Raw genomic sequence first — 27552 nt, 5'->3', positions numbered from 1 at the left:
TATTTATGAGTATATATTCTAAACTTGCTAATAACTCTGACTATGTTATGATATCTTATGATGATCTTATGATAGCCTTAGGATCCTTGATGATAGATTATCCTTAAAACTTCACTAGTATTGGGTGGTGCATTGGTTGTCTTTTGACTACACCAGCTCGTTCTAGACAGGAAAGATCTATCCTGGCAACATCAAAGATCTCATGAGTCAAACTTTCTTTCCAGATTCTCTCATTTATAAATACGCAAACTTGTTTGTTGCGTAATGAAGTGGAAGCACAATCACGCGCTGCGTTTGGGAATACCAAGACCAGCAAGTAAATACTTACTATTTATTGTATATATCCCAGAAAAGGTTCTAAGAGAGACAGATTCATTGGAACTGAGGTATGTAGGAGGCATACGTATTCCGGTTCCAGGGAGAACCGAGAAGTATGGGTATAAGACTCCTCTTTACAAGTCCCAGCCCGTATCCTTACACCAACTTAAAGGCTTTTTTGCCAAAAGTCGTCTGACACCACAGACCAGATGCGTGCTTATCCCTCTTCTTCATACGAAAGTCCACAGCCAATCTGAACTTGAGACAAGGTCAATCTCACGACTTCTGTTGGTAGAATGCCCGTCCCTGGATTGATAGCCACGGGCGGTATCCTGGCTAGAGGTGTTAGTCGCTTCTCGAGAGAAAGTTAGAAACTCCATGGTTGATATGATAAAAATGACATAAATCTGAAAAAATAACCTATAAATATATATAAAAAGCTTACTGATTAGATCTAGCTTGATGCAATACCCCAAGCCAACTTTGAGGGTTTTTAGAAGAATGCGAAATAAATATCCTTAAGTTTCATCATAAGTTTTATACTCTATACCAAACCTTAGTCCTGAACTTAGTCCTAAACTTATAAAAATGTAACGACCGGATGATTGTCACCGAACCCTGAGCATAGCTGCGGCAGTGTCTGACTTGAACAACACGGCACATAACACTAATCATGAAAGACGATCCTAATGTATACTTATATTTTGAGCAACTCAAAAAGTCTTGATGAGAGAAATCACGCTTCTTTTCGAGTCACCTGGTCTTCCCGCGCACGTTGCTTTTGGTGAATATGAAACGGTGTGAACCACCAACCAGTATAGAAGCCAAACGACCACAAAACCAGGCACGTCTCAAGGCACCCATGCCTAAGTACCAATCATCTCTCATCCCATCACGGTAAATACATCATTGCCTTGCCAAATCCACTGAAGTCGCTTTCCCAAGTACATTTAAAATCGATCCCAAAATGCCACCTTTGCATGAAAGATTCCGATCTTGACTTTCAAATCGAGTAGTGCACCGAAAGGGCGATGATAAGAGCGGGATAGACAACAGCCTCGACGAGAAGTTGCTGCTTGAGAGTGCCGCGCTGGTCTTTGGTGAGACACTGCATTTCTCCGTGAGTGTACCACGAGATAGTCGAGTTGAGCTTGCCGTAGAGAACGATGGGTCCGATGAAAGGGAAAAAGAGGGTAAGTATCATTACCCACATGAACATTCGCTTTCCTCGCTGGGCGACCATGTCAGCATGCTGGCGGTGGATACGAATATCCTCGCGGGCCTCCTCGATAAGACGAGCCTCTCTCTGAGTGAAAGGGCTGTCGCCAAGGGGATCGAGCTCAGATTGGCAGCGACCAACTCGTCGACCATTGACGCTGGTGGAAAATCCAGGAGTATGGATTCCAGTGCGAGCAGTGGAAATGCTTGGCTGGAAGTTTCGATACCACACACGGTGAGTGCTTGACTTTGGGTCGGTGGGAGGGGGAGTATCGAGGATAGCAGAGGATGAGACTAGCATGTCAGTGACTCTCTCATTTGCTATAGCCTCGTTAGTAACATGTTCACAGGAATGGCGTTGTAACTTACAGTCACGGGGACGATGGGCCTGGGGTAGTCGATGAAGGTGAAGAATAGGTGCAGGTCGCTTAACACCATCACTCATGGACGAAGGCCAGAAGCTTCTCTTAGCAGGAGAAGGAGTCTTTGGGACAGTAGGTGAGTTTTCAGTGCTGATAGTGTTCGATCTTCCCCTGGCCCCAAAGTTGCCTGCACTCTGACTGTGATCCTCTTCACCACTCTGTCGTTTGAACTGCTGCAACATCGCAGCCTCAGGAAGACTGACAAGAGGAAAAGGAAGGCGAGGAATCTTGGACAGAAAATCATCGTGAGGAACATGTGCAGGTTTGTCCGAGTTGGACTCTTGGAACCGTCTTTTGTACAGTGGCTTGTCAAAAATGGTCAAGGGGGTCTTGGGAGGATCACGACCAAGATTCTTGCGGATTCGATTCCAACTGAAACCGAAGTACCTTTCACCATCAGGCGAAATTGTTTCATCGGTTTGGACATTTCCATGAGGAGCTGCGTCCGAGTCGAGGCTCTGATAGCTGCCTCTCTTTGGAGGCAGGTCTGCGAGTAGGATGTTCTCATGGTCAGTTGTCTGCTCAGACGGCTCTCTGCGAAACAGGTTGGAGAAACGAGTAGTAGATTCAGGCAATCGGGACTTGGTCTGGGAAAAGTTGCGCGTTGTGTTGGAGGCATAAGTTCCAGGACCTACGCCATACTGCGGGACAGACACGGGGAGTTTCGTTCGTCTGTCGGTGCGAACACGGTATGAGCCATATTTATTGTTACCAGGAGGATGTCGAATGATTCTGTCTGCTGATCCGTAAGAGCGAAGATGAAGTTCACGCTCCGTCACGTCGGAGACATCAGCGACACTGCTTCCAGTTCCCTTTGCAATGCTGTCGTGATAGTCTTGCTGCATCGAATCGAAAGCATGCTCGGTAGTGACAGTCTGCCAATCACCCTCCGTACCAGTGAGAGGTCGGTTCATGACAAGAGAAGCAATTTCACCTTGCAGTCGTCTATCAGGGACTGGAACACGGCGGGTCGCTTTTTCCTCCCGATGAACTGGAACTTTGACCTCTTCATCGACATTCTAAGCCGAACGAATAGCCGCAGCATTGTAAAAGGATGCAACAGGAGCATTTCTCTGCGAGACGATGGGAAAGTTTCCATCAGCAGATCGCGGGAGAGTTTCCTTGGAGGAGACGGCTAAGCCGGCTTGGTGCAGCGCATAACTGACTTCTCGCTCGGCTGATGAACGTAGAAAGCCCGAGTATGCATCTGTGTCATACTTGAAAGGGTCTTCATCGCTGTCGGACGAGGCCCGGGAGTACATCCCAAGTGCATTCTGTGTATGATTGTCCTGAGGATAGTCCTCGGGATCGCAAGGGACGCGAGTGTCTGGGTCTTTGTTGCGAGCCGATTCGCTGTAGAAGCTGGACACGGAGTGAAACGAGTGCAAACGGGGAGCTGATCTCGGCACATTTCGCACGGACGGTCGGAGGGACGGGTCGCCAGGTGCGACGAGCTCAAAGTTGTGCGTTTGCGGTACCCAGAGATTCTGATTAGGCTGAGACTGGCTCTGCTGTTTGTTCCCAAAATTGAAGTTGCCTTGACGTCTCAGTGGTCGAAATGAAGATTCGGCATAACTTTCAAACGCATCTTCTCCAGCGACCGTCTCCCACTCAGAAGCAGCATGATCATCGCTTGAAAGCTCATTGATCTTTGGCACAGTGAGGCCAGTGTCCGCATTGTCGAGTCGTGATGGACGTTCAGCAACAAATCTGTTTGGGTCTGGGCTCATGCAGCGAGACATGACAGGACCGGGAGACGAGAAGTCACGTAGCTGAACGCCATCCTCAACCTCAATTCCAGATTTCGCAAAAGGATCCGAATGGCATGAGATGGACGAGGAGGTGGTGTTACGCCCATGACGCGTATCTCGGGCCGAATTGTCGCTCTCAGTGTATGGAAGCGACTGTTGAGTTTAGCATTTGAGTGTTTGTGAGTGAAGGAGTGTGTTACTTACATTCTCGGATAGCGGTTTCATGTCGAAGCTTGAAGAGGCTTCAAGCATCTGAATTGATAGAGGAAGCTTTGAATGACTGAGGGTGTGATGAAAGAAAGTGAAGTGAGGCGCAGAGAATGAGAGGAGCCTGAAAGAATCTTTAACGTGATATTAGAACCGCGATATTCTGAAATATATCAACAAATACCCTCAGAGCGCGCAGCTTCGTTGTAGCGGACTGTCCGTTTCAAGCGGTGTTGGCTTTCGGCGTGTGCGGGAAATGATGTTTATCGCGACGGGTCGAAGAGCTTGATGATTGGGAGGTGAACGAAACGACTGCGCTCACTATAATGAGGGGAAGTTTCCCGCTAGAGCTAATGAAGCTGACTGAGGTACCAAGCTCGTCATAGTCGCCGCAGTGAATGGGAGGTTGGAGGGTTTATGTTGGGAGCATGAGGTTTGGCAGCTACAGATTTTGGCGGGAGCAGTGCCAACAGCTGCCAAGGATCAGAGGTCGCTCTACGGTACGCCAGGGGCCTGTCGAGTAGATTTATGAGCTCTGAGGCTTACTTTATGTGATCAATGATCTTTTAGTGTTGGAACTGATGGATAGAGTAGCCTCGGGGTGTCAGAAGACTCAAGACACTGGATCATATCCTTCTTAAACCCAACATCAATCCTACAAGCAATATCACCACTCAAGCGAATGGATTCCTTTCAATACAGTTTATTATACTATCTCTACTCGATGCAGAATAATCCCTGAGCTATCGAAGTCTGGCACCTCTAATATATCGTGTACCGATCAAGGCGCTGAAGTTGACTCATTTATGACCTGACCGACCAGTTAAGACATCGGGCGTCAGAATAGGCGTAGGGCGCCTTTTTCTAACTGCCGGTTCGTCCGATCGCTTATCGCGACAATCCCAGTCAATCAATGTCAAATTGGTCCATTGTCAATCCTTCCAACCCCTTCGACCCGCTCCCTCTCCATCAAATTCAACCCAGCCTTGACCCAACTTGTACTTGTCATTGTTAATGCCACTGTCACGCTTGCACTGCAGCACTAACAGGAAGACTTCTTGCACTCCCCACTGAAGTATCTCGAGAAATACAGTACAAGCTTTGCCAAGCTCGCTTCCCACCTGGACACTCCACACTTTGGTTTTGGATTCGCAAATCAGCGTGGCGATCGAGTCGAATCGATCCACGACCAACAGGCGGTCCAACCGAAGCAGCTCGCTCTGTTCAACTCTACTTTTTCAACAACTCTCACGCTGGCTCATTGAGTGTCGACGGTCATACTAGGACAATAACAATGACATTGTGCGCACAGTCTCCGAGTCACTGGGACGAGCTCCCCCATGAGATCCTCCTTCAGATCTTGTGCTGTGAGTTGTGCCCAGCTTACCTTATCGTGCCTTGCCTTGCCTTGCCTTGCCTTGCCTTGCCTTGCCTTGCCTTGCCTTGCCTTGCCTTGCCTTGCCTTGCCTTGCCTTGCCTTGCCTTGCCTTGCCTTGCCTTGCCTTGCCTTGCCTTGCCTTGCCTTATTCTTATCCCTCAGCACCCCGCTATCGCCTAAATCATACCTCGATTACCTTTCCATAATCAATTCCAATTACTGACCACGTGTATTTTTACTTCATCAGACCTTGAACCTCACCAATTGCCCAAACTTCAACTTGTTTCACGAAATTTTAGAGATGTTGTTCTAGATGATGAATTGTGGAAACGTCACTGTTTTGAGCGTTCATCATGGTATGCTTTTCTTCGAAATCGCAGAAAGGTCTTTGCATCTCTACCCGAGTCGTCTTTAAGTAATGCCACAGAAGCTGAAGACGAAAATGGCTCTCTACTTGACCAATATGATTCATGTAGATTTGACAAACGTCATTACCAATTTCTTCAAGATATGGCAAACTGGGATCCGGCATTTCCTGACGAGCATGTCTCGTGGTACAACGAATACATCCAGCGCCAGGGACCACCAGCCATCAACTGGCTTGAGACGCCACACTTGAAACAAGGCAGTATGGAGCATTTCATCGAGGTCAGAGGTATGGCACTATTCAGCCCCAATCATGGCGATGATGGCCTCGGCAGTTTGTTGGCTGTCTCACCACTCGACGACGGGTCTGTATGCCTTTGGGACGTCAATGGCACCAGGGGTAAGAGAGGGGGTATCATCGCGACCAGTCAACCGGATATTCTCTTCTTTGACGGCCGTGGAGATCAGAACACGAGGCGGTCCAAAAAGATCGACACAGGTGTCACTGAATGCGTCAGTGTTAATAACAGCAACAACAGGGCTGTCTTTGCTGTGCAGAGTCGTAAGTGCCGAATCGATGATAGATTGCTCCTCACTGATAACCAAAATTGTAGATCTTATTGAAGTCGACCTTAGCCGCCTCGAAGTTGTAAATCGACACTCCTTCGAGTGGTCCATCACAACTTTATCACAGATCCAGGATGGTATCCCGATGACTGTTGGCACCTCATTGGGTATTCACCTTCAAGACTTCAGGGCGCCCTCACAATTTCATGAAGACGTTGTGGAGAGACTAGATGTTCCCGGGGAGGAGGACAATCCTTTCAAGGGCATCTTTGATCCGAATCCATTGCCCCCGTACGCCTCATTGTCTCAACCAACGCCAACGAGCATTCTACACCTACCAAGACCAGCCGGCGACAACGCAGTGTCGGACGACATTTACGTGGCGGGGAGATTCTCCAATATTCTTCATTACGATAGGCGCCACTTCCCAAAGATCGTGGGGTCCATCTACTCGGGTTCAAGGTTGTCCAGTTTGGCGGCGTTACCTTATCCATTCTCTACGTTGGATCACGAAGTACGACGTCGTGGAGAGCTCACGGCTGAAAGAGTCCATGAGTGCAAGACAGCTGGTAGCGGTCGAACTCTAATCGCAGGCGGAGAGTACAAGACCAAAGGCTCGCTCGAGGTATATGGGCTGGACACCGTGGACCTATCAAGCGATGGGCCAATGCAGCAGAACTCAACTATGAAGAATCGCTATACTGCAGCTTCATCCATCATCTTGTCGGTGATCAACCACGGAACCAAGGTTGCATTCTCAGATGGAGCCGGGCAGATTAAGTGGTTTGAAAGGGACGGATATACAGAGTGCCGTCGAATCAAGGTTGGTCACAGTGACGTGCCCACTCAAGCATCACTCTTCGCTTCCATGCCAGGGTCCGACGATCTCGCAAGGAAGATCCTATCCACCAAGACAAGGCAAGATCGTGACCGACCAAACGAAGATAATGTCCTCTTCTGGACAGGAGATAAGCTTGGTATGGTAAGTTTCACAGGAGATGCCCTGTTCACGCCCGACGATTTCCGGGAAAATACAGAGGAGATCACGGAAGAAGAGCATCAGCGCCAGAAATACTCTCATAGGATGCGGAAAGCACTGGAGAAGCAGGCCGACGATGCTAGGTTTGTTCAAGGACTTGGGTTATAATGAAAAAGAGAGTGATTGGATCTGAGAAAACTATAATGAGAAGGGCTTTCGGCGACACGGCAGAATATGGCGAGGATCTGTCAAGCTACGAATTTAGGATGAAAAGGAGGCTCCAACAAAAGGAATAAGTAATACCGGCACATAGAAAAATAACTCAATCTCCAAACAATTGTGACTCTGAGTGCCGCACGATATCACCGTCACGAGACACAGTGATCGTCGGTGGAGAAAGTGCCTTTTGGGGTCGAAACGTTGGTGAACACTGAATAATGAGGCGCGTGGCGAAGAATTGGTGGATACAACAGTAATGAGCGGGCACTAGGAGTGAATGATGAACAAAACTAACAAGCATAAAGCTAGTAGCATCGGCATACTACATAGGAAAAGGGTACTTGCATCCGGGTGCAAGATGATGAAGGCTGATTTATGCAAGCAAGACATTAGTGTTGTGGTTGTGGTCAGAGTTAGGCGAAGTTTATGATGATAGACTGTACGTAGTAGATTGTCTGCAGTATTGCTTGATCGATCTTCATGCTCTCATAGAGTGGCCCTGAATCTGTATTTACGAGATCGATCTTATACGGTGTTACCGGAAGGAGTGGAGTGTAAACCTCCGTGCTCAGAGCACGATCCAAGTCTCAAGAGTTAAGCTGAGGCTAAGAAACAGACGAGACGAAACCAGAAGTACGGTAATTCTACGGTGTAGACCGTAGATGAAGTCCACGATATCCCTGGCAGTCAAATCTCAAGAGCCAAGCTAGCATTGCATGGCATGTCATATTCCAAGCTGTCACTCGCACACACAGATCTCAAGTTGACGACAGCGGCTTGATCCCAGAGCCCGTGCTTTAACAAAACCCTGACGTCTCATTAATTACCGGTTCTTCTGTAGCAAAACATGGAACGAATAGACTTCCAGAAATGTCAAGGAAAGCAAAAGCATCGATCGACATGAAGTTCAAAAAATCAGGGCAACCAATCGCAGACAGGGATCTATAACCCCTGGCCAATGAGGGTCTCGGCAGAGTGAGCGCTTACGGACAGGTCAAGACGACAGATTCTGTTGCTTATCGGGATAAGTTAGAAGGCCTCAATGCTGAATTGGGCTCTCGACAGTAGAGAAACCACGTATGAGACTCAATGGCATCGCCAATAGGGGTAGGCAGTAAGCCCTGTGAAGTACAGATGGATCTCTGCTATAGCCAATTGCTCATACACGCATGATTACAGCCAGATCTAAAAGGGTATCCCGGCCTCGGACACGCGGTGCTTGTCAACCCTTGACGGGAAGTGGACTTGGTAGTGGAGATAATCATGGTGCGTTGTCAGCTCGACAGTGAGTGCCCGGTGTTTTAGTTCGCCTTGCTGAGGAAGACAAGCGAGCGAGCCAGACGATGAAGCTCCAGCCAGGTCTTGGTTCTTAAGCTCATGTGCCGTTGGCTATCATGCCAAGGGCCAGAGATCATTGGAGAAGAGGCCTCAAGCAATCGACAGTGGCTGATCTGCTGCTACTGCAAATAAATAAAAAACTGGTTCGTTGCCCTGGATTCGGATACCCAAAAGGAAAATCCCTGGAGATAAGAGCCAGTCCGACTGTTTCGGCCGGGTTTTCCTTTTTATAGCAAAAACGGGCGCATCTTGTCCGACTGAAGGGAAAGGAGAGGGGCTCATTGTGTACTTGATTATAAACTATCGTGACACGGTGATGACGAAGAAAATAAGAATATCGGCGAATACAATTACACCGCTATATAGAAATAGAAATAGACACAGACACAGACACAGACACAGCCAAGGTGAAGAAGACGCCATGCCAGTTGAGGGTTGGCGACGGAACGGAAGATGGAAGCAATCTCAATTGACAAGGCAGGGTTCCTCAGTCTAACCGCAACTGATTGATGGCTGTAATATTATTGAACCTCAAAGACATCAATGGTATTCTGTAATGATCCAGTAGTTGAAGTGAGGCGCCTCTAAAATCCACAGAATGGACCATCTCACAACTGTCGTGTCATGTCATTGTCATGCTCCCTCCCACCACATCCGATCCCGAATCAATTGAAGCTCCTCCAGCGCCTCACAACCACCAGAGACAAGGATTCCCCAGCGCAGAAGACACTGACTGTGGACTGTGATGAGGCCGACAGGGGTGAACCCCCCCCCCCCCCCCCCTGTCCTGTACACCTGGGCTGCTAGGCCCTGTCAGTTGGCGACCGACGTTTAGCAGCGACTAAAACTAATCGATCGCCCTGAAAACGAGATAAGTTATTAGTTAGTGGGTGGCTTCCATCATATTTGGTCCTGGCCCGTCCCGCGATTGCAGCAGCTGAGCTGAACTGAGAGTTGCTGTGCTGTGCTCTGCTGTAACTGTAACTGTAACTGTCTTGTATCAGAGGTTACCAAAAAGAACTTACGGTCAAGCTTTAGGTCTGAGACCATCGAATTTCTCGTTCCTTGAATGCATTTCTCAACATAGACTTTTTTATTTCTTCTGTTTCTAGTTTGTTTTGTCTTTCTTCTTTCTTGTCTCTTCTCCATTCCTCGGATCCAATTCCCACCGCTTCCGTCCGTCTCCTCATTAACTGCTACTACGACTGTGACAGCGCTGCAACTGCAACTGCTCACGCGTCGTCTCGTCAAAACCGCCACCCAAAACTCTCCATCGGACTCACCGACATCGATCCTTCAACTCAAAACTCTCTTCTTTCACCAGCAAAATCATCACGAAAACGTCCAAGCTTCTCAGAGAATCACACACTGTAACCCCCTATGTGATTCTCTTTCTCTACGCTTATCAATTCCCAACAAAAACCACCCCCCCGGCTCAGGTCGATGAGCATGTCCCATGGCCTTTTGGGTGGTTGACGGGGGTCGTCCGCTTGGTGTTACCGCTACTGTTGCCGCTACTGGCCGGGGTCCGTACTATGTGGGTGGTAAAAGGCGTGTGAGCGTCTCCGAAGGCGGCGATGGCTTCACTTTTGAAACCAAAAGGACCAGGTTCGCCGATGAGCTTTCTTATGACGCCTACGACAATGCACCCATAGCTGTAGCTGGACCAAGTGGTTATGCTTCATCAGATCATGCATCGCCTTATTACCCACAACCACAACCAGCATTCCATTCTGGAGTTCACCATATCAACAAAGCATATCCGCACAATCAACCCTTTGATCATGAGGACGAATTCTTATACAACGAAGACATTGAAGATTATCCTCCATTGATTCATCGACCTGACTCAGCCCCCGTCAAGAACCTCTCATTTCTCGTCATTCGCGAACGTTCACCAACTCCGGAAGGACCCGAATTCCCCTCTATCGATGCCGCCTTCGGTCCAGCTCCCGAATCCCGGCCGGGACCCTTATTCGGCTCGTCCGGTCCAGCCCCGGCACCCGCTCCCGTCGCCGATGCATGCGCTATGGAACGCACAGCATCTGGTCTTTCTATCTCCTCTGATACTACTCAGCCATCACTCGCCAGTCTATCACCCGCCGCCGACGAAAACGACCCAGGATTGTTGAGTGACCTCGCCGCCGCACGTCTGGTCCGTGATCACGTTGCAAATTTTGGTTCCAGCCGTCGAAGACACCGAAGCACCGACTCACGCCACGGACGTATTCTCAGAACGCTCATCAACCCAAAGTCTCGCGCTGCTGACTTCCCCTTGGACAACGACGCATTGCGCAGCATCTTCTCCGCCGCAAACGAACTCTTCTTCTGCAACCGTCTTGCTGGTCGTGTCGCATGGGACTGGAGTCACCCTGCAAGTGCGCAGTATCAGGCGCACATTGTTGGCACCACAGCGGTACGACGTTCCCGTGACGGAGGCTACGAGACACTCATTGTACTTTCATCGCCTATCCTCCAGGATACAAAGTACAACCGTCGGCTTCTCATCTCGACTTTCTTACACGAGATGATCCACAGCTATCTCTTTGTGGTATGTGGTCTCAAAGCCCGCTACGAAGGCGGTCATACCGAAGGATTCCGCCAGATTGCAGACACAATCGACCGCTGGGTTGGACATAGCTATCTACGACTCAGTGAGATGGACGCTGATCTAGAGCACTTCCGCGAACATCCATCCTGCGTGCATGATCAACACCAGGTGCGCAGTCGAAGCGCAGACGAGCACCAGAGGGTACCATGGCGCAGTGAGAGATGGGAGGATGGAGAACGGGATGCTCATTATCCGACCGAGCTTCATCCACGACCGCATCCTAATCTTCATGATTGGGAGCGACATGGGCGAGAAGGGTACAGAGCCCCCGATGTCCGGAGAGGAATCTCACCATACGTTTACTAAGCGTGGAAGTGACCCTCGAAGGTCGCCCACGTACTGTTCGTTTAGTCAGGCATGCGGCTCAAATGGCCGCAATCTGATATCATATGTCATGATCATCAAGACAATCCATTATTCACCACACATTGCTTAACCAACATTTACATCATAACTAACCGCGGGAGGTTGCTTGTTTCTTTTTAATCTCAAAATTATCTTATGGGCTTGCTTGGTCTTTACACCTATGATTCCCCTTTTTTTACAGCGCGGCAGGGGGCATTACATGGGCGTTGACAATGGAAGCATATTCATCACGGGCAGGGCAAGGGGACATCATATAACGTCGAGTGGTGATATAGGCGCTGCGAGGCTTCTTTTTCGAACGTGTGGGGAAAGTATCAAATTATTATACCAAAGGCTGGGTTTTCTATGTACGGGACGGGACATCAATACATCATGGTGGCGAAGATTGAAAGGATGGCATCATGACAAGATTTATATAAACTACAATTTGGTAGCAATATCAAGAAAAACAACGCTTTTATTATCAACCACTTCCGTCATTAGATGCGAGACGTTATCATACTCATTATGCTTTGACGCCGCCTATGCAAGATGTACTCAAATGCAGCTTGGTCCAACTATCCCATCATGAAACAAAAGCAAAAGCCAAATGCAGCAGAAGTTGCAACCACACCTGACTCTTATGACAAACAAGAAGCCCATAATCTAGTCAGGAATTTAGGACAAGATGGGCCTAAACTTGCCCTAAACATGGTATATAATGTGAGTAGGATCCTCGAAAGTTGTCAGGTCGTCGAAGTGCTGTGACTGTTTCAATACCTTACTTCCCTCCTGTCATGGTTCCGTAGCTTTGCTCCACAGACCTAGACTTAGTCTTGGTCAAAGGCAGCTCTTCTTCCTCTTCAGAATCAGACGCAATGGCGGAATCTTCGGGCAACAATATCGTACTTGATGAAGACGAAGCCTGGTCATTCTCTGTGTCGCTGTTCTCTGCTGAACTGGAAACAGAAGCGGAAGGACCTTCTCCCTCTTCAACGAGGTAAGCCGGGATAGCACCTAGGATAGCGATGAACATGAGGAAGAACCACGCTGTTACAACATAGCCATGATCAGCGCCCCATGTGAAAAGGGCGCCTGTCGAAGCTGGACCAAGTGCACGACCTAGACCACTGAATGTTGTGGCATAGCCGTTGAGTGTACCAAGTACACGGAGAGAAGTGCAGGAGTTGGTCAGAAGAATAGTGACAGATGGGAATGCCACAATAATTCCAGCAGCCTTGATAAACATAACGGCCATGAGAGAAATCATGCGGCCCTTGTGAGTAGGGAAAAGAACACAGTAAGGGGTAAGGAAGTAAGAAAGTGGCATCAGAAGACCTATAAGATGTTAGAACTCAATGAATACGACTATGATGATTTTAAACTTACAGCAGACTCTGAAGCAACGCAAAACACCAAAGCGAGCAACGATGGAAGGGTAGATTAGGAACTGAACAGCGCAACAAACGATGCCGTAGATGGTGTATATGGTGCCAACCTGACTGTGCTTCATGCCAAATCCTCCTGAAAAGTAAAACGGAAACGAGGTGTTCTCAGGAGTATGCTTTTCAACTGGGTGTCTAAGGAAGACACTGAGGATCTGATCATAAGCCACGGAATGGAATGCCAGCAAAGTGTAGATCAAGAGATTCATGGCTGTTGCACGGGTAATGACGCGTTCTTTCTTAGCATGTTCCGAAGGCTCGTGTGTCTTCTTCTTTGGTGCTGTTTTGTTAGGAAGAAGTGGTGAAGTAGCTTCACCGTCGACAAACGAAGGTCGACGAGTAGAGGGTGCTGGGCGGGTGGTCTTGAAAGAGCGAGTGATACGCTCTCCTACCAAGAGACCCCAATCCCGGTGTCCTCGCTTACTGGGAAGGGTTTCCTAGATTTGTTAGTGATCATATGCAGTCATTATTTGACACGGACTTACATGGAGAAACAGGGCTGCAATGGTAGCGGAGAATAGGAAGAAAACCATCAGAATCAAGTTGGGCAGCGCAAAGGGAAAGCGCTTGAAGAACTTGATATGGCCAAAGATTTGAGGGTATTGCTCTGCAGGCTCAGCGAAGAGCCCTCCGAAACTAGGTCCGATAATAGAACCCAGACTCCAAACAATAGGCATGATGGAGAATGCTCTTGGCTGGAGCTCCCTCTCAGGAACCAGCTCAGCAACCACTGTTCTGATGATACCAACTAAACAATATTAGTGAAGAGTTCTGTGTAGCTTTCGTCTTACACACCATTTCCGTTTCCACCACCCATGATGGCTCGGACAATAATAGCCATGGGTAAGTTCGTAGACATGCCCCATACTATAAAGCAGATCATTGAACTCATAAGACCAAAGATGATTATCGGTTTCCGGCCATAAATATCAGAAGCCTTCCCCCAAGCCACTGCAGTGGTACTTTGTGCTATGGAGAAGACACCAGATGTGAGTCCCACCCAACTCCCAACCTTGTTGGTAGGAACACCAAAGCTGCTGACCATGCTGGGTAGATATGGGAAGACTGAGCTGTAGGCCATGGGTTCGGCAATTCTGGCCATGGCTATTGATAGGTTAGCGTAGATCGGATGGAGCGGGATACCTGGACTGGACGATGATGTCTCTATGAGCTATGTGTATTTTCATGTTATAGTGCCTCTGTTTTTGATGAGAAACGCTCTATCAAAGTATTTGTGTGGGAGCACACTTTCGCACGGGAATAATGGGGAACGAGAATGACTCGATATTGGGCTGAGGCTCATAGTGCTCAGACCGTGAACCATGCTCGTGTATTGACATCTCGATACCAAGCAGGCCAAAACACAACAAGGGTTTTTAGAGTCTTCTACAGGTATCCGTGAAGTAATAAAATACCGAGACTTACCCAGAATCGCCAGCTGCTGCTTGGGCAGCTTTGGACCGTCCTTGGTCGTCATCGCGAGGAACGATTGCGCAAAGAGTAACAGTGGAGGTTCCGAAGTAATAAATTTTCTTGTTTCTAACAAAGACCAACGAGTATCATGTACAACGAGACGCTGACACGAGGGATGATTAATCTGAATATACGATATACACGATCAACTCATCAATATCTCAACTCTTGCACCAAACAAATAAGGGATGAAAACAAGAAGAGGTTTTGGTTCCCAGTCACAGTTACAAAGTAGAAGAGGTCAAGCCAAGCAAGCCACCAAAAAAAGATATGGGTCATTGAGGCCAGAAACGGTTTGGTCAGCACAGGCAGGGTACTGTAGTGCAGAAAAGGGTTCCGATCCACTACTCCAACCTCCAGAAGACGAACTCGAGCAGGGGTGTTTTGGGCAATTTTGCGGTCAGGAGCCCGATAATTGGAAGAAACTGCCCCCAACTTTTCCAAAATGGCCCGCAGAATTAAAGCCCGTGGGTGTGAATGCCTGGTAAAGGATGGGGTCACAGGAGCACTCTGTAGTACATACTCGCCGAGGTTTGTTACTATCATTTCTTTTCCGCAGGAAGATTCTTTCTGTGAGACATCGGTGAGATATCATGACGCACAGGATAAGTTATAGGCAAGTACAGTACTGACTGTAAGGCCAGTGCAGTGAAAGGCTTACACGAAAATCATTATCATTTGACCTTGGCTAGCTTGGGTAAGGCGAACTCGGCTTTGTTTAGGTTGCAACCATGATTACTTGATTATCTCGATTAGTCCGGGGTCAACCATCATCTTGTCTCTGCCGCCCCCGAAAGCGGCGCCCTAGATTGCTTCAGTCATCCCGTCCTGCAAGCCTCCGGATATTCCCCGCTTTGTCTCCGCTCTATTGCCGTGCCGAGTACTTGGCTGGCGGCCGATTAATCTTTAAACGTTTTCTGTGAGCTTTTGTTTACTTTTCATATGGTCCATGAAGGGGATGTTGCAGTATTATTTCTTCAAGTCACCGCCATCGGGCTCTAGTCAATAGGGAAAGATAGCTGCAGCCTTCAATATAAGGCAACAGGGTTAGAAATACTGCCCAGACAATGTATAAAACTTACTATAAATCTTAGGACTAATATGATAAAACTTATCCCAAATTTAGGCCTCAAGTATCTAAAAATATCTGAAAATATTATCATAAATGTAAGAAATCTCTATTCAGTTCTTCTTAAACACTGAACGAATGATAAATATCGATTTCATCATCTACAGCCGAGGCTGGGGGTGGCGGCACCACTAAATGATAGCATTGACCAATCACTTTTAAGAGTCTGTTTCGTCATCAATATCGCCTATCACATCACATTACAACTTCCTGTTACAACCTGGGTTCCTTTCACGTTTCAACTCTCACCAACATCATTATTCAAGTTCTTAATACATGAGTAAATAAATCTAAAAAGCCCCAGGAGCAGCTAGGACGCCTTCATCATGAGTCGGATGTGAGTTCAACACCTACAGGGCCTTACCATTATCTCCCTCCACTTTCCGGACATCGTCATCCAAGCTGGACCAAACCCACCATCGAGGCTTGAGACTGATACTAAACCGCAATATTCAGTAACTCCTCCCATCTGGAGCAAGAGAAAATGCCAGACGAGAACACTCCCCTCATCCAAACCGTTCGGGTCGGCCCTCCCCGGAGGAGGTACCCTCATCAGACCTGGCGTCGATTCTTCACTCTGATTTGCTCTGTGATTCTCGTCGGCGGCTTTGGCTTATTCGTTTTCCAAACTTTCTTCATTGGGCCCCGTCATCATCACGGCCACCCTGGCTCTTGGTTACCCGGCAAGAGCCGTCTAAGTTATGAGGAGTTAGAGCGTATTCTCTTTGATACACCGGACCCCAAGAAGGCAGAGGAATGGAGCCGTTACTATACCTCAGGTCCTCATCTGGCTGGCACCAACTACTCACAGGTAAGGACTCATGATAGTTGGCCAGTTTATAAGTATTAAGCTCATCTCTTCTAGGCTGAGTGGACCAGGGATCGATGGGAGGAATTTGGAGTCAAGTCTGAGATCGTGGCTTATGATGCCTACCTCAACTACCCCGTTGATTCCAGCGTTTCCATCCTGAAGAAGTCGAAGAACGGAAAAGACTGGGACACCACCTTCAAGGCCCCTCTTGAGGAAGACGTCATTGACGAAGACCCTACAACATCCCTCGAAAACCGTGTGCCCATCTTTCACGGCTACTCAGCAAGTGGAAATGTCACTGCTTCCTTCGTCTACGTCAATTATGGCACTTATCAAGACTATCAAGACCTCGTCGATGCCAAAATTGATTTCAAGGGCAAGATTGCTATTGCTCGATATGGAGGAATCTTCCGAGGTCTCAAGGTCAAACGTGCACAGGAACTTGGTTTCGTTGGCATCCTCATCTACAGCGATCCTGGTGATGATGGAGAAAGGACTGAGGAGAACGGGTACAAGGCTTACCCTGAGGGACCTGCACGTAACCCCAGCGCTGTTCAGCGCGGAAGTGCAGAATTTCTGAGCATCCGCCCTGGTGATCCGTATGTCCCCCATGTCCTGAAACGAAAGTCTGAACTGACCTTCTAGATCTACCCCTGGATATCCGTCCAAGCCTGGTGTTCCCCGAGCACCAGTCGATGATGCAACCCCTTCTATCCCTTCCATCCCTATCTCATACCGTGATGCCCTTCCTATCCTCAAGGCTCTCAACGGTCACGGTCCCAAATCGACCGACTTTAACAAGTACTGGAACAAGAATCTCGGCCTGAAGTACAAGGGTATTAAATACAACATCGGTCCCACCCCGGATGATGTTGTTATCAACCTTTACAACGAACAGAAATATGTCACTACTCCTCTGTGGGACGTTATCGGCGTCGTCAATGGTACTATCCCCAATGAAGTCATCGTTGTTGGAAACCACCGAGACGCTTGGATTGCTGGTGGAGCCGGTGATCCCAACAGTGGCTCTGCAGTCATCAACGAGGTCATCCGAGGAGTTGGAAAGGCCGTCGAGGCTGGTTGGAAGCCTCTTCGAACTATCGTTTTCGCGAGCTGGGATGGCGAGGAATACTCACTCATCGGTAGTACCGAATGGGTTGAGGAATATCTCCCATGGCTGTCCGAAGCAAATGTTGCCTACGTCAATGTCGATGTTGGCGTCGATGGCCCCGAGTTTACTGCTTCCGCAGCTCCTCTGCTTAATCAAATCATCCGCGACGTTACAAGCGCGGTTCCCTCGCCAAATCAGACTATCCCTGGCCAGACAGTCAATGACCTCTGGTCCGGCAGGATCGCAACCATGGGCAGCGGCAGTGATTTCACCGCATTCCAGGACCATGCAGGTATTCCCTGTATTGACTTTGGCTTCAAGTACAGCGGCAACAGTGCTGTCTATCACTACCACAGCAACTATGACAGCTTTTACTGGATGAAGGAGTACGGTGACGTTGGGTTCAAGTACCATCGAACTATGGCGCAGATCCTGGGTCTGACCATTGCTAAACTTGCTGGAACCGTTATCATTCCCTTCAGTGCTACCGAGTACGCTGATGCTTTGGAGGGTTATCTTGATAAGGTTGAGGCTAAGCTAGAGCCTACCAAAGGCGCTCTCACCGAGGATGAGATCTTCAATATCCGTGGCGCCGTCTCGTCGGATAAGCCGATTGGCAACGAGGACGATTTCAAGACGAGCCTCAAAGATATCCGTGAGCTTCTTGAGCACTTCCACCTGAAGGCTAGTGAACTCGACGCCGAAGCTGAAATCGCTAAACGTCAGCTTGAGCAAGGCATTCCATGGTGGAACATTGTCGAAAAGATCCGTCTCGGTTATACCATTGTCAGGGTCAACAGGAGATATAAGTTGCTCGAAAGGAGCTTCCTTTACGAAGGAGGCTTGGATGGCCGTGACTGGTTCAAGCATGTGGTATTTGCGCCTGGTATTTGGACCGGTTATTCTGGAGGTAAGTTTCTCACCGAAAAGAACGTAACTCAGATGCTGATGATTATATAGCTGTTTTCCCTGGTTGGGTTGAGAGCATCGACGCCAAGGACTACATCAATGGTCTCAAGTGGTCCGCCATTATCGGACGCTCCATTAACAGTGCTATCGATGGTCTTACGGATTAGGCTGCTGATTGATTCTGGATATGTTCTGAGATGCGACCTATCAAACTATTTATGACCAAATTTGATAGTGAAATAAGCGGGTTTCCGAGCCGTATTGTGATGAACATCACTCATGCTATGTTACATCTGAAAGACGTGAGGAAAAAACGGGGAGATCGTCAACTATCTGTCTACAGAAATGTACCTACCTACAACGAGCTATGTATTTCTGAACACCCTACAGAGCACATCATAAGCGTAGAGCTGCTGTCGCAAGCGTAGGTTCCTCGAGATAAGTTAAATGTTCCTATCATAAGCTTAGGGTTCGTGTCATAAGGCTTAGGCATAAACTTAGACTAAGTTTGCAGGCATTATCATAAATTTAATAGCGAATTTTATCAGCATTTCCTTAAACCACAAGGCATGCTTGTCATACGGTATTAACAAGAGCACATTCAGTCACTAACGAATGCACAAAATCGAAATGTAGGTTGACTTTTTATCAATTCTAGACGGCATCCCGTCGTCTATATCGCTTCTATAGCAGATCTTACACTGTTCTCTTTATGCTTTGTCGCCATCATTTAGGTCTATCATTACATGCGCATCATTCGCTTAGAACTTGTAAACTTGATCCTCCTTATAGCCAAGCTCCTTCAGGGCACCAGTCAGCTCACCCTGGTTCTTGGGGCTGACCTTGTTTCCGGAAATGGCGTTCATGAGACCGGGAGGGCCGCAGACGAACAGCTTGATGTTCTCGTTCTTGGGCTCAGGGAGGACAGTCTTCAGGAGCTCCTTGGAAATGTAGCCGCTGTTGCCGACCCACTCCTTGGGAGGGTTGTCGAGGACATAGAAAGCACGGAAACGCTGGGGGAAGGTGTTCTCAAGGTGCTCAAACTCCTTTTTCAGAAGGATGTCCTGCTCAGAGACGTTACCAAAGACAAGGGTGACCTTGGTCTTGTCGTTGGGGTTGTTGAAGATGGCGCGAGCGAGCTGGTACATGGGAGTGATGCCAGTACCGCCGGCAATGAGAGCGATGTGGTCGTGCTTGTTCTCCTCCCAGGGGTATTTAGGCAGAGGGCCCTTGATGTCGAGGCGTTGACCGGGAACAAGGTTGTGGAGGTGTGTGCTCATAGGACCATTTGGGTACTTCTTAACGAGCAAGTCGATGAAACCCTTCTCGCCTGCAACGATCAATCAGCTGTGTTCCCAGAAATCGATTCGGCTACGTACTCTCATCACTGATAGGGGTATAGGGTCGGAGAGTGGCTTTCTCGTCGTTGGGACCCTTGTACTTTGTAAGAATGGCGCTGGCAACGTGCAGACCAGAGACTTGATCGGGCTCGGGAAGCTCGAAGCGTAGACGCTTGGTGTTGTGGTTGACAAGCTCAACATCCGAGAGCTTGAGGGAAACGAAACCCTGGTCACCACCAGTGAAGGCCTTCTTGGGCTCAACACCAACAGCCTGCTTCACATCCGCAGCGGCAGCCGCAGCAGAGGGAGCTCCGCTCTTGCTAAAGTACCAGTAACCAGCACCTCCAACGGCAGCAGCTCCAGCGGCGTAGAGGAGAGCATTGGAACCTCCAGCACCTCCAGCCTCGGTGGCATATCGACGAACAGACTGTGAAATAAGTTAGTCAAGCTTCGCGACGAGCAATTGGAAATCATGTAGTTCTGATTGATAATCCGAAACAGAGACCATGATGGAGGGGCGCAAATGCGCATGACGAGAAAAAAAAACGTACCCTTAAAGGCTGAGCAGCGCGGAATGCGGATCGAGCGAACATCTTGACTTGATTATGAGGTCAATTGGAGGTCAATTGGCCAGAACAGAGAATGAGAGGTTGATGCTGGTATCGTCTGAAGAGCTAGAGAAGTGGGCGTATCCAGGTATTCCGAAATCGCGACGGAACAAGAGATGACGTTATGAGTCACGTGATATTCGGGACAAAGCACGTCAACTACGGGAACTCGGATATAGATATCTTCGTTCGCTTGTTGTATGATGTGATATAGCGAGCTTGGTCATGGACGAGCGCTAGATCTTGCTCTAATATGATGGCGTGATGGCTTGTCTCGGGGGTGGTAGTACAAGCAAGTGGACAATCAGTAATCTCCAATCAACTTATATCATGTCTATTCTCCAGCTTCCAAGCTTTTTAGCTTCGGCAATACGATACATGCTCTCAGAAGGAAACTTAAGGTTAATAACGGAAATTCGGTTGCTTTATGATAGGTGCATCAGGATATACTATTATAATGAGTTCATATATAGATAGCCGAAAGATCGGCCTTTAATGCGATATACCAGTAACCTCGTCCAACAAGACTTTCATCTTTTCTGAATCTCTCGGTAATTCCCTTGAAACTCCTTTTTTTTTCAGTACATAGCTTAACAAGCTTCCTATATACATTGATCTCTGTCCCCCGTCATAACTCCATACGGCCAGTCTAGATCACTTTTGCCCTTAAACAAGTCTGAGAACGTTGCCATCTCCCATTATGCCATCGTGGCATATTTACAGATAATCTCAAGTCACCTGTTAACGGCTATCGAAGCTTGCTGTGGTATTATTGGTATATTCGCCCGCTCCATTAGAAGAATACATCGAATCGTGAACGTCTCTTCAAGCATGGCATGCAATTCGTTATTATTCAATCACCATATCACCTTTCCTCTTCTCTCGCTTCTTCAGAGCCCCCTGGCTCAACCAACTCCATTGGCGGCTTCGTCTGTACTGGTGTAACATTCGAGTCCCTCTTTGTTCCACCGTCGTGACTCTCCCTCCTCAAAATACCAGTATCTTGAGGTTGAGCAATCGTCGGTGTGTTTGCCTGACTACCTCCCCGTTGCCCGTGATAGTGAATAACTTGAGGAGGCGGTTGTCCGGAGTGGAGGCCCAGTTGCTCAGTGGGATACGGGTCAAGGTCTTTGCTCGAGGTCGAGAACATCGACACGATTGGCTGATGGTACCCGTTAGTCGCATTGCTGGAAGATGGAGTATGGCCATATTGACCGCTATGCTCCGCTTGAGTAGGTGTGCCCACATCAGGGGAGCCAGTTCCCTCCACAAGGTGACCAGCTAAGCTGTTCATTCCTCCCTCGATATCGCGAAGTAGTCGGACATACTCCTCAGGCACCAGGCCACTTTCCTGCGTCTTCGGATCCTCGGCCACCAGCCAGCCTTGCCCGTGCCGGTACGATACCCAGATGATCTGGCCCTCAACTAGAGGCAATTCGTTCTCGTTTTCCCGCTCGAAATCGAACAGGGCGACGGCTTTGCCGTGGAACTCCTCGTCCGGCGATGTAATAGTAAACTGATAATCTCGTGAATAGCGAGACTGGTCCTCGTCATTGTAGCCTGGAGACGATGGGGAACTGTCAGACTCGGGCTGATAGTACTCACCGCCCTCGGCAGCCCGGGGTTGCTGGGCAATGTGATATGCCCGACTGTGTCTTGCCTGCCCTGGAGGATATGTAACAAAATCTCCACCAGGGCCGTTGGCCTCGCCGCCGTTATTGACATAGTATGTTTCGCTACCGTCTCCGCTAGTTCCCATATAGTAACCCCGCTCATGATCATAGTTCGATGAATGCATATCAAGATCGCGACCTGTCCTCCCCCTCAGCGTTGTCGCAGCCGAAGTTGACTTATGCTTGCGGTGGCGTGTAGCTACGACAGGGCTCTGCAGATCCTCGTCTTCGCTATATGGGGGCCCACCGTCGAATTGGATGGGGGCCAAATCATGGCCACGGTTGAATCCATCTGTGCCCCACGACTCCCAAGGCATGCGTGTCTCCCATGATACTGGGGGATCTGATAACCTACGATGCTCGCTTGCGGGCGTTGTCATACCGGAAGGCGGTCCCGAAGGTTCGGGCGGCGGCCCATAGTGCAGAGGATGAGTAGCAGGGTACGCAAAGTCCCGCACTTGGGTATATGAGAGAGTCGAGGGGAACATCGGAAACATATGTGAGGTCGGACGGGATCTCGTAGGCAGAGAGCCCGTCGAGTATTGGGAGAGTCGACTTCTGGATACGTGGGACATTGGTCGCGATTGTATGCTTCGGCGCGAAGGCGGAGAGGTGATTAGAGGTGGCAGCGCGGGGTGATTAGGGTTCGAAGAGGATGCGGCTGCTGAAGGAGAGGTCACTGGAGAAGAAGTCGTCGACATAACTGCCGTTGTCGACATGCCTTTCAGGAAAAGGTCTAGCGACAGTCGTGCGATCTGGCGCACGCGGCCGCGCAACCGCCGAAGGATGAGCGGCGTGCAGCAGAGAAGGTCTCGCGGGGCTGCAGTAAGACTGACAGTTGGACGGTGCGCTGGAAGAACCAGGTATCGGCAGCGAGATTGAAGCGGCAAAAATAGTGAACAAAAGCGATCTTTGCGCTGGAGAGCTCGATGCGATGTTTTAACTTGCGTTTATAATAGTCGACGCTCGAAGTTGGCCCTGTTCGAGTTGAGCTGTCGAGGCGGCAGACGTCAAGTCAGCCGTAGCGCTAAGGCGTGAGCCAACAAGGGCTCCAGTCGAGTTCCAAGTATAATAATCAGCGCTGAGCCAAGCCCTAATGCAGATGATGCCAGACGACCAGTCGTCAGGCGACAAAGCACGAGATGAGTCGGTTGCAAGTGTGGAGTGGGAGTGCGAAGGAGCGTAGAGAAACAGAAGCAAAGCAGAAGTAATAGCAACTGGACCAAAACAGAAACAGAACAGAAGAGAAAACAATGCCCTGGTCTTGCTGCCGGTGCTCGGGAACAAGGGCACCACGCTGTACAGTAGCTGTCTGATCAAAAATGCCTGCGCTTGCGCTCTAGGCGAGGCGAGAAACCAAAGAGGGCCTGGCCTGGGCTGAACTGAACTGGGGTAGGATTTGATCCCAAGATGGATTGTGATGAGTGTGAGGTGAAGTTAGGTTAGAGAAGCGAGCGAGGAAGGCCATCAATCGATGGATTGCCCACCTTAGCAATCCTCGCGAGAAGTGACCTGGGGGAGACAGTACTGTACCCGGTAAGGTCGCCCGTTGGCACGTCCGGGCCCGGGACCTGGAGGCTGCAGTGGGGCACAATTGGGCGCAATAGCGCACCACACCACTGAAGCAAGCGCCTTACGCACCAATCCGACTGGTCAGGGGTCTTAGATCAAGCGAGTCAGCGCCTGTAAGTCGGAGAGAAGGAGCCCAATGAGACCCGAATATCAATGGAACGTTTCTGTCAGTTGTCGCCGCCTGCTCCTTGGGCGCTAGCAAGCAGGAAACTGTTGTGAGATGATGATGGTAACAAGTTGATATGCAAGTGAAAAGAGATATCAGGGTAATGGAAGAGACCTCCTGTTGGCTCAATGTGACATCCAACGGTCGGGTAGTTCCCAAATGAGGGGTATGCTTGACTAAATTTCTAGCACTTAGACCTAAATTTAGGATCAAAGATAAAAACCATTGTAAACTTTCTATGACGATACGTTGATACCCCATTCTACGTGTTTACTGGTATAAAGGTTTATGGTTATTATTTAGCTGTTAGCTGGTCATTATGCCTAAGTTGATAACTTTCTTACCTACCTAGGTATCTATCCTTTGGACAAAGCATGTGCCTCCATCCCAACCCTAAAGGAGCCGCATCTCATCCGGCCCATCTGATTAATTGCATTCAGGTTGTAACAACCAAAGGCGCCACACTATCATTTACACTTGTCTTCAGACCCTCTACCCTGCTTCAACCCCTCTGAAACCTCGATCCTTTCTCGATCTCCCTCGTGTTCATCCCGAAAAGATGACTGTCGTCGTCTTGCATGCGCATGCGCATGAGCATACGCAATACATAATACGGTAAACCCAACGAGACGTACGACAACGCTTAACGAGGATCTCCCTGTATACCCACCCGGGCCGTTGGAACCTCAATCTAGAAAGGTGGTCGACCCTGTTCATCTCTGCTTAGCATGGATGGACGGGAAAGTAAACTCAGCTGGCAAATGGACCAGGCCGGGCTGTCATGGAAGTAATCTCCGGTTATTGCATCGTTGCTGTCGCAATGAAATAATCCTCTCAGTTTATTCAGGCCTTTCTGGAAATTACTATCATCATGGTGTGCAGGATCATGAAACTAGACCCCGAAGGGGCATCTAGATCGATGTTGGTTACGTAGCGAGCTGGAAGCAAGGCAAAAACGAACAGGATCGTCATGTCATGTACAAATCCTCTTGCTAGGTACACATGTGTATGTTGTTCTTCATTGTTTATCGTACTTTGATGATCTTGCTCCAGGTTCTTTACCTGGGTCAGGATCCACGATCTCCTCCCGGCGGCCGAGGTTTTGATGACTTCTGAGTCCCGCCCACAAACCCCCCGTTCAGTACGGAACTAAATCTGCATCTGGTGCCAAGTTGGTGTAGTGTAATTGGGTCTGCAGGGTTATCACAGGTGAAAGAGAGATGCAGTGTTGCAACCGCCCGGTGGTTTCATGCCAACCAAGCATGAGGCTCAAAATGTCAACATAGTCTATTTGACACAACTTGAGAGTTTAAGTTAACTTCAACAAACTCAAATGAAAAACCCAGTTTTCTTCTCTCTTCTTCCATGATCCAGCTCTCTTATAATTACATGAACAGAAAGGACCAGCCGCTACCTTGGGTGACTGGTGAGGTTTCTATTCTGGGCTAAATTTGGTGTCTTCGCTGATTGGTTACGCCAAACCGTCGTTTGTTTCAGGTTATGCGGGCGTTTAAAAGCCAATAGCCTTTGCAGGTCAAATTCGCTGGTGGAGTTCTCTCTGTTGGTCGCTTCATGAATCACAAAGAATCAATATCAACTGTCTGATTACACCTAGCCCTCCAATGTCAACTCCCTAAAGAGCGAAATAATTGTTCTTGTACCTACTGCAACTGAACGACACGCGACCTGCTATTAAGTGAATGGTGATATGATGTCCTTTGTAGCTTACACGCCCAAAGAAGACTTTTAATCTAACATACGGCTTGTCAAAGCCATGATCTTAGTAACGAAACCACTGATATTAGGGCATTGGCTTTTGACTATCTTACCCAGGTTCGCAAACACAGCTCGATGGAAACCAAAGCAACGTGCTTTGCTGACTCATCAACTCATGCCGGATTTTAGCCGGAAGCTAGCGTCAGCTCGCCCTAGCTTAACTTTTCCCAACTTCACAACAATTCCCAAAACCCAACCTCTTCTTTCAATAAACATCATCAGATTGCGTCGCGTACCAAAGGGGGCAACGATGACATGAAATGACTGTTGATGTACCAACTTGAGACTTAAAGCTGGGTAAGTAGGAGAACAAACGGTTTTCTTTTTCTTTCATGATGAGTTTAACATATTGGAGCTGTCTGAATTTCTTTGCTGAAAAGACACTTTATACGCTTTTTTATCTGATGATGAACCTTGCACTTCTCTTGTAAATTGCCGTCTTCTTGGGCGCAATGCACTAACAGAGCGCCTCACAGTCTATATCTCTGTCTCTTCAAAGCATGCCACGCGCCCTTGCGCCCGCCAACGACCTCGTTTTCTCGCCCGGCTAGAAACTCGAAGCTATGGAGGTTGCCAACGGTGGCTCTTCGGCCCAGAGTCAGAATGGCTCATCTGAGGGTAACAGCGGATACAAACTCAAGTTTTGCACTGTCTGTGCCAGTAATAACAATCGGTTCGTAGATGTGTGTCGTGTTCCCGACAGCTTTGTGCTAATGTTTATCGTCAAGCTCCATGGAAGCTCACTTACGGTTATCTCAAGCGGACTATCCTGTCATCTCCTTCGGCACTGGATCTCTCGTCCGCCTGCCCGGGCCTACCATTACCCAACCTAACGTGTATCACTTTAACAAAACTTCTTATGACAGTATGTTCAAGGAGCTCGAATCCAAGGACGCTCGGCTGTACAAGAACAACGGCATCCTTAACATGCTGAACCGTAACCGTGGTGTCAAATGGGGCCCAGAACGCTGGCAAGACTGGCAAGTTGGTGTACCTCGCTTGCAACATGCTAAGGACCGTGGCAGCGAGGGTACTGAAGGTGGTCTAGTCGATATTGTCATCACCTGTGAAGAGCGATGCTGGGATGCTGTTGTCGATGATCTCCTTAACAGAGGTTCACCACTCAACCGACCTGTCCATGTCATCAATGTCGAGATTAAGGATAACCACGAAGAGGCCGCCATTGGTGGGCAAGGTATTTTGGATCTTGCGAACTCTCTCAACGCGGCTGCTCGTGAAGAGCGTGACGCTGTTGGTGCCTCATCCTTTGACAATGGTTCTGCCTCAAGCAGAGCCTCCTTTGATGAGCGAGTACCTGATATTCTGGCTTCATGGCAGGAAAGATGGCCCAATCTGCCAGCGACCTGGACCGTGGCTTGGTTCTGATCCGCGTGAAAACACAATCATATTACACACCTTGTGATGCGACTGCAATGCCATACGACGAAGGCCTCGAGCGTTGAAGTATTTCAGCAACTCGGTAGGCGGTATATGCAAGTTTGCAAAGATTTAGATCCATCCACGGGATGGGCAGTAGGATGAACTTTAGTGGCTTGGGAGGGGAGATTTGTTTCTTGCTTTTAATCGTAGATACCCGAGACCCGTTCCAGTCGGAGTTGAGTCTTTCGTGACAAGCGCGCCCTTGGGTTCACAGGTGATGCCATGAGGCCGCCAACAACCCATCAGGAAGGGCTCTCGTTGCCTTTCGCACGATGTTCAGATGCTGAAGACATACGGACTACAGGGCTCAACCCTTCACATGTCACTATGATCACAAATCCATGCGCAGCTGAATCTGGATAATACCTCATAACCCAGCC

General features: G+C 48.7%; 9 protein-coding genes across 9 annotated transcripts; 4 read left to right on the top strand and 5 right to left on the bottom strand.

The window, feature by feature from the left end:
• Positions 1-1321: 1321 nt before the first annotated feature.
• On the bottom strand, positions 1322-3934 carry BKA55DRAFT_532235 (uncharacterized protein; the record flags this gene model as incomplete). The annotated part of the gene is made up of 4 exons (XM_046189316.1): positions 1322-1857; positions 1906-2977; positions 3125-3862; positions 3914-3934. The coding sequence occupies 4 exons, from the start codon at positions 3932-3934 to the stop codon at positions 1322-1324; spliced, it is 2367 nt and encodes a 788-aa protein (XP_046056351.1).
• Positions 3935-5210: 1276 nt separating this feature from the next.
• Positions 5211-7640, top strand: BKA55DRAFT_588253 (uncharacterized protein; the record flags this gene model as incomplete). Its single annotated transcript, XM_046194768.1, has 4 exons — positions 5211-5283; positions 5542-6222; positions 6275-7349; positions 7520-7640. The coding sequence occupies 4 exons, from the start codon at positions 5211-5213 to the stop codon at positions 7638-7640; spliced, it is 1950 nt and encodes a 649-aa protein (XP_046056350.1).
• A 2579-nt stretch (positions 7641-10219) lies between these two features.
• BKA55DRAFT_588250 (uncharacterized protein) lies at positions 10220-11680 on the top strand (the record flags this gene model as incomplete). The annotated part of the gene is made up of 1 exon (XM_046194766.1): positions 10220-11680. One exon carries the CDS (start codon positions 10220-10222, stop codon positions 11678-11680), a length of 1461 nt encoding a protein of 486 aa, XP_046056349.1.
• A 511-nt stretch (positions 11681-12191) lies between these two features.
• On the bottom strand, positions 12192-14849 carry BKA55DRAFT_549005 (major facilitator superfamily domain-containing protein). The gene is made up of 5 exons (XM_046191161.1): positions 14590-14849; positions 13960-14268; positions 13650-13912; positions 13109-13601; positions 12192-13057 (listed from the first exon to the last, which is right to left on the bottom strand). The coding sequence occupies exons 1-5, from the start codon at positions 14639-14641 to the stop codon at positions 12501-12503; spliced, it is 1674 nt and encodes a 557-aa protein (XP_046056348.1). The 5' UTR covers positions 14642-14849; the 3' UTR covers positions 12192-12500.
• Positions 14850-15252, bottom strand: BKA55DRAFT_549003 (uncharacterized protein). The gene has a single exon (XM_046191160.1). The coding sequence runs from the start codon at positions 15230-15232 to the stop codon at positions 15038-15040; it is 195 nt and encodes a 64-aa protein (XP_046056347.1). The 5' UTR covers positions 15233-15252; the 3' UTR covers positions 14850-15037.
• A 671-nt stretch (positions 15253-15923) lies between these two features.
• Positions 15924-19111, top strand: BKA55DRAFT_549002 (uncharacterized protein). Its single transcript, XM_046191159.1, has 5 exons — positions 15924-16103; positions 16223-16577; positions 16632-17176; positions 17223-18598; positions 18649-19111. Exons 1-5 carry the CDS (start codon positions 16093-16095, stop codon positions 18762-18764), a joined length of 2403 nt encoding a protein of 800 aa, XP_046056346.1. The 5' UTR covers positions 15924-16092; the 3' UTR covers positions 18765-19111.
• A 117-nt stretch (positions 19112-19228) lies between these two features.
• Positions 19229-20661, bottom strand: BKA55DRAFT_549000 (uncharacterized protein). The gene is made up of 3 exons (XM_046191158.1): positions 20489-20661; positions 19977-20364; positions 19229-19927 (listed from the first exon to the last, which is right to left on the bottom strand). The coding sequence occupies exons 1-3, from the start codon at positions 20528-20530 to the stop codon at positions 19359-19361; spliced, it is 999 nt and encodes a 332-aa protein (XP_046056345.1). The 5' UTR covers positions 20531-20661; the 3' UTR covers positions 19229-19358.
• Positions 20662-21410: 749 nt separating this feature from the next.
• Positions 21411-22715, bottom strand: BKA55DRAFT_588246 (uncharacterized protein; the record flags this gene model as incomplete). Its single annotated transcript, XM_046194765.1, has 1 exon — positions 21411-22715. The coding sequence occupies one exon, from the start codon at positions 22713-22715 to the stop codon at positions 21411-21413; it is 1305 nt and encodes a 434-aa protein (XP_046056344.1).
• Positions 22716-26295: 3580 nt separating this feature from the next.
• Positions 26296-27118, top strand: BKA55DRAFT_532228 (RNA polymerase II subunit A C-terminal domain phosphatase SSU72; the record flags this gene model as incomplete). The annotated part of the gene is made up of 2 exons (XM_046189315.1): positions 26296-26405; positions 26461-27118. The coding sequence occupies 2 exons, from the start codon at positions 26296-26298 to the stop codon at positions 27116-27118; spliced, it is 768 nt and encodes a 255-aa protein (XP_046056343.1).
• Positions 27119-27552: the final 434 nt, after the last annotated feature.

This window comes from Fusarium redolens (assembly GCF_020744475.1).
Source record: "Fusarium redolens strain MPI-CAGE-AT-0023 chromosome Unknown BKA55scaffold_1, whole genome shotgun sequence".
NCBI lineage: Eukaryota > Fungi > Ascomycota > Sordariomycetes > Hypocreales > Nectriaceae > Fusarium > Fusarium redolens.
This window is presented reverse-complemented; position numbering and strand designations above follow the sequence as displayed.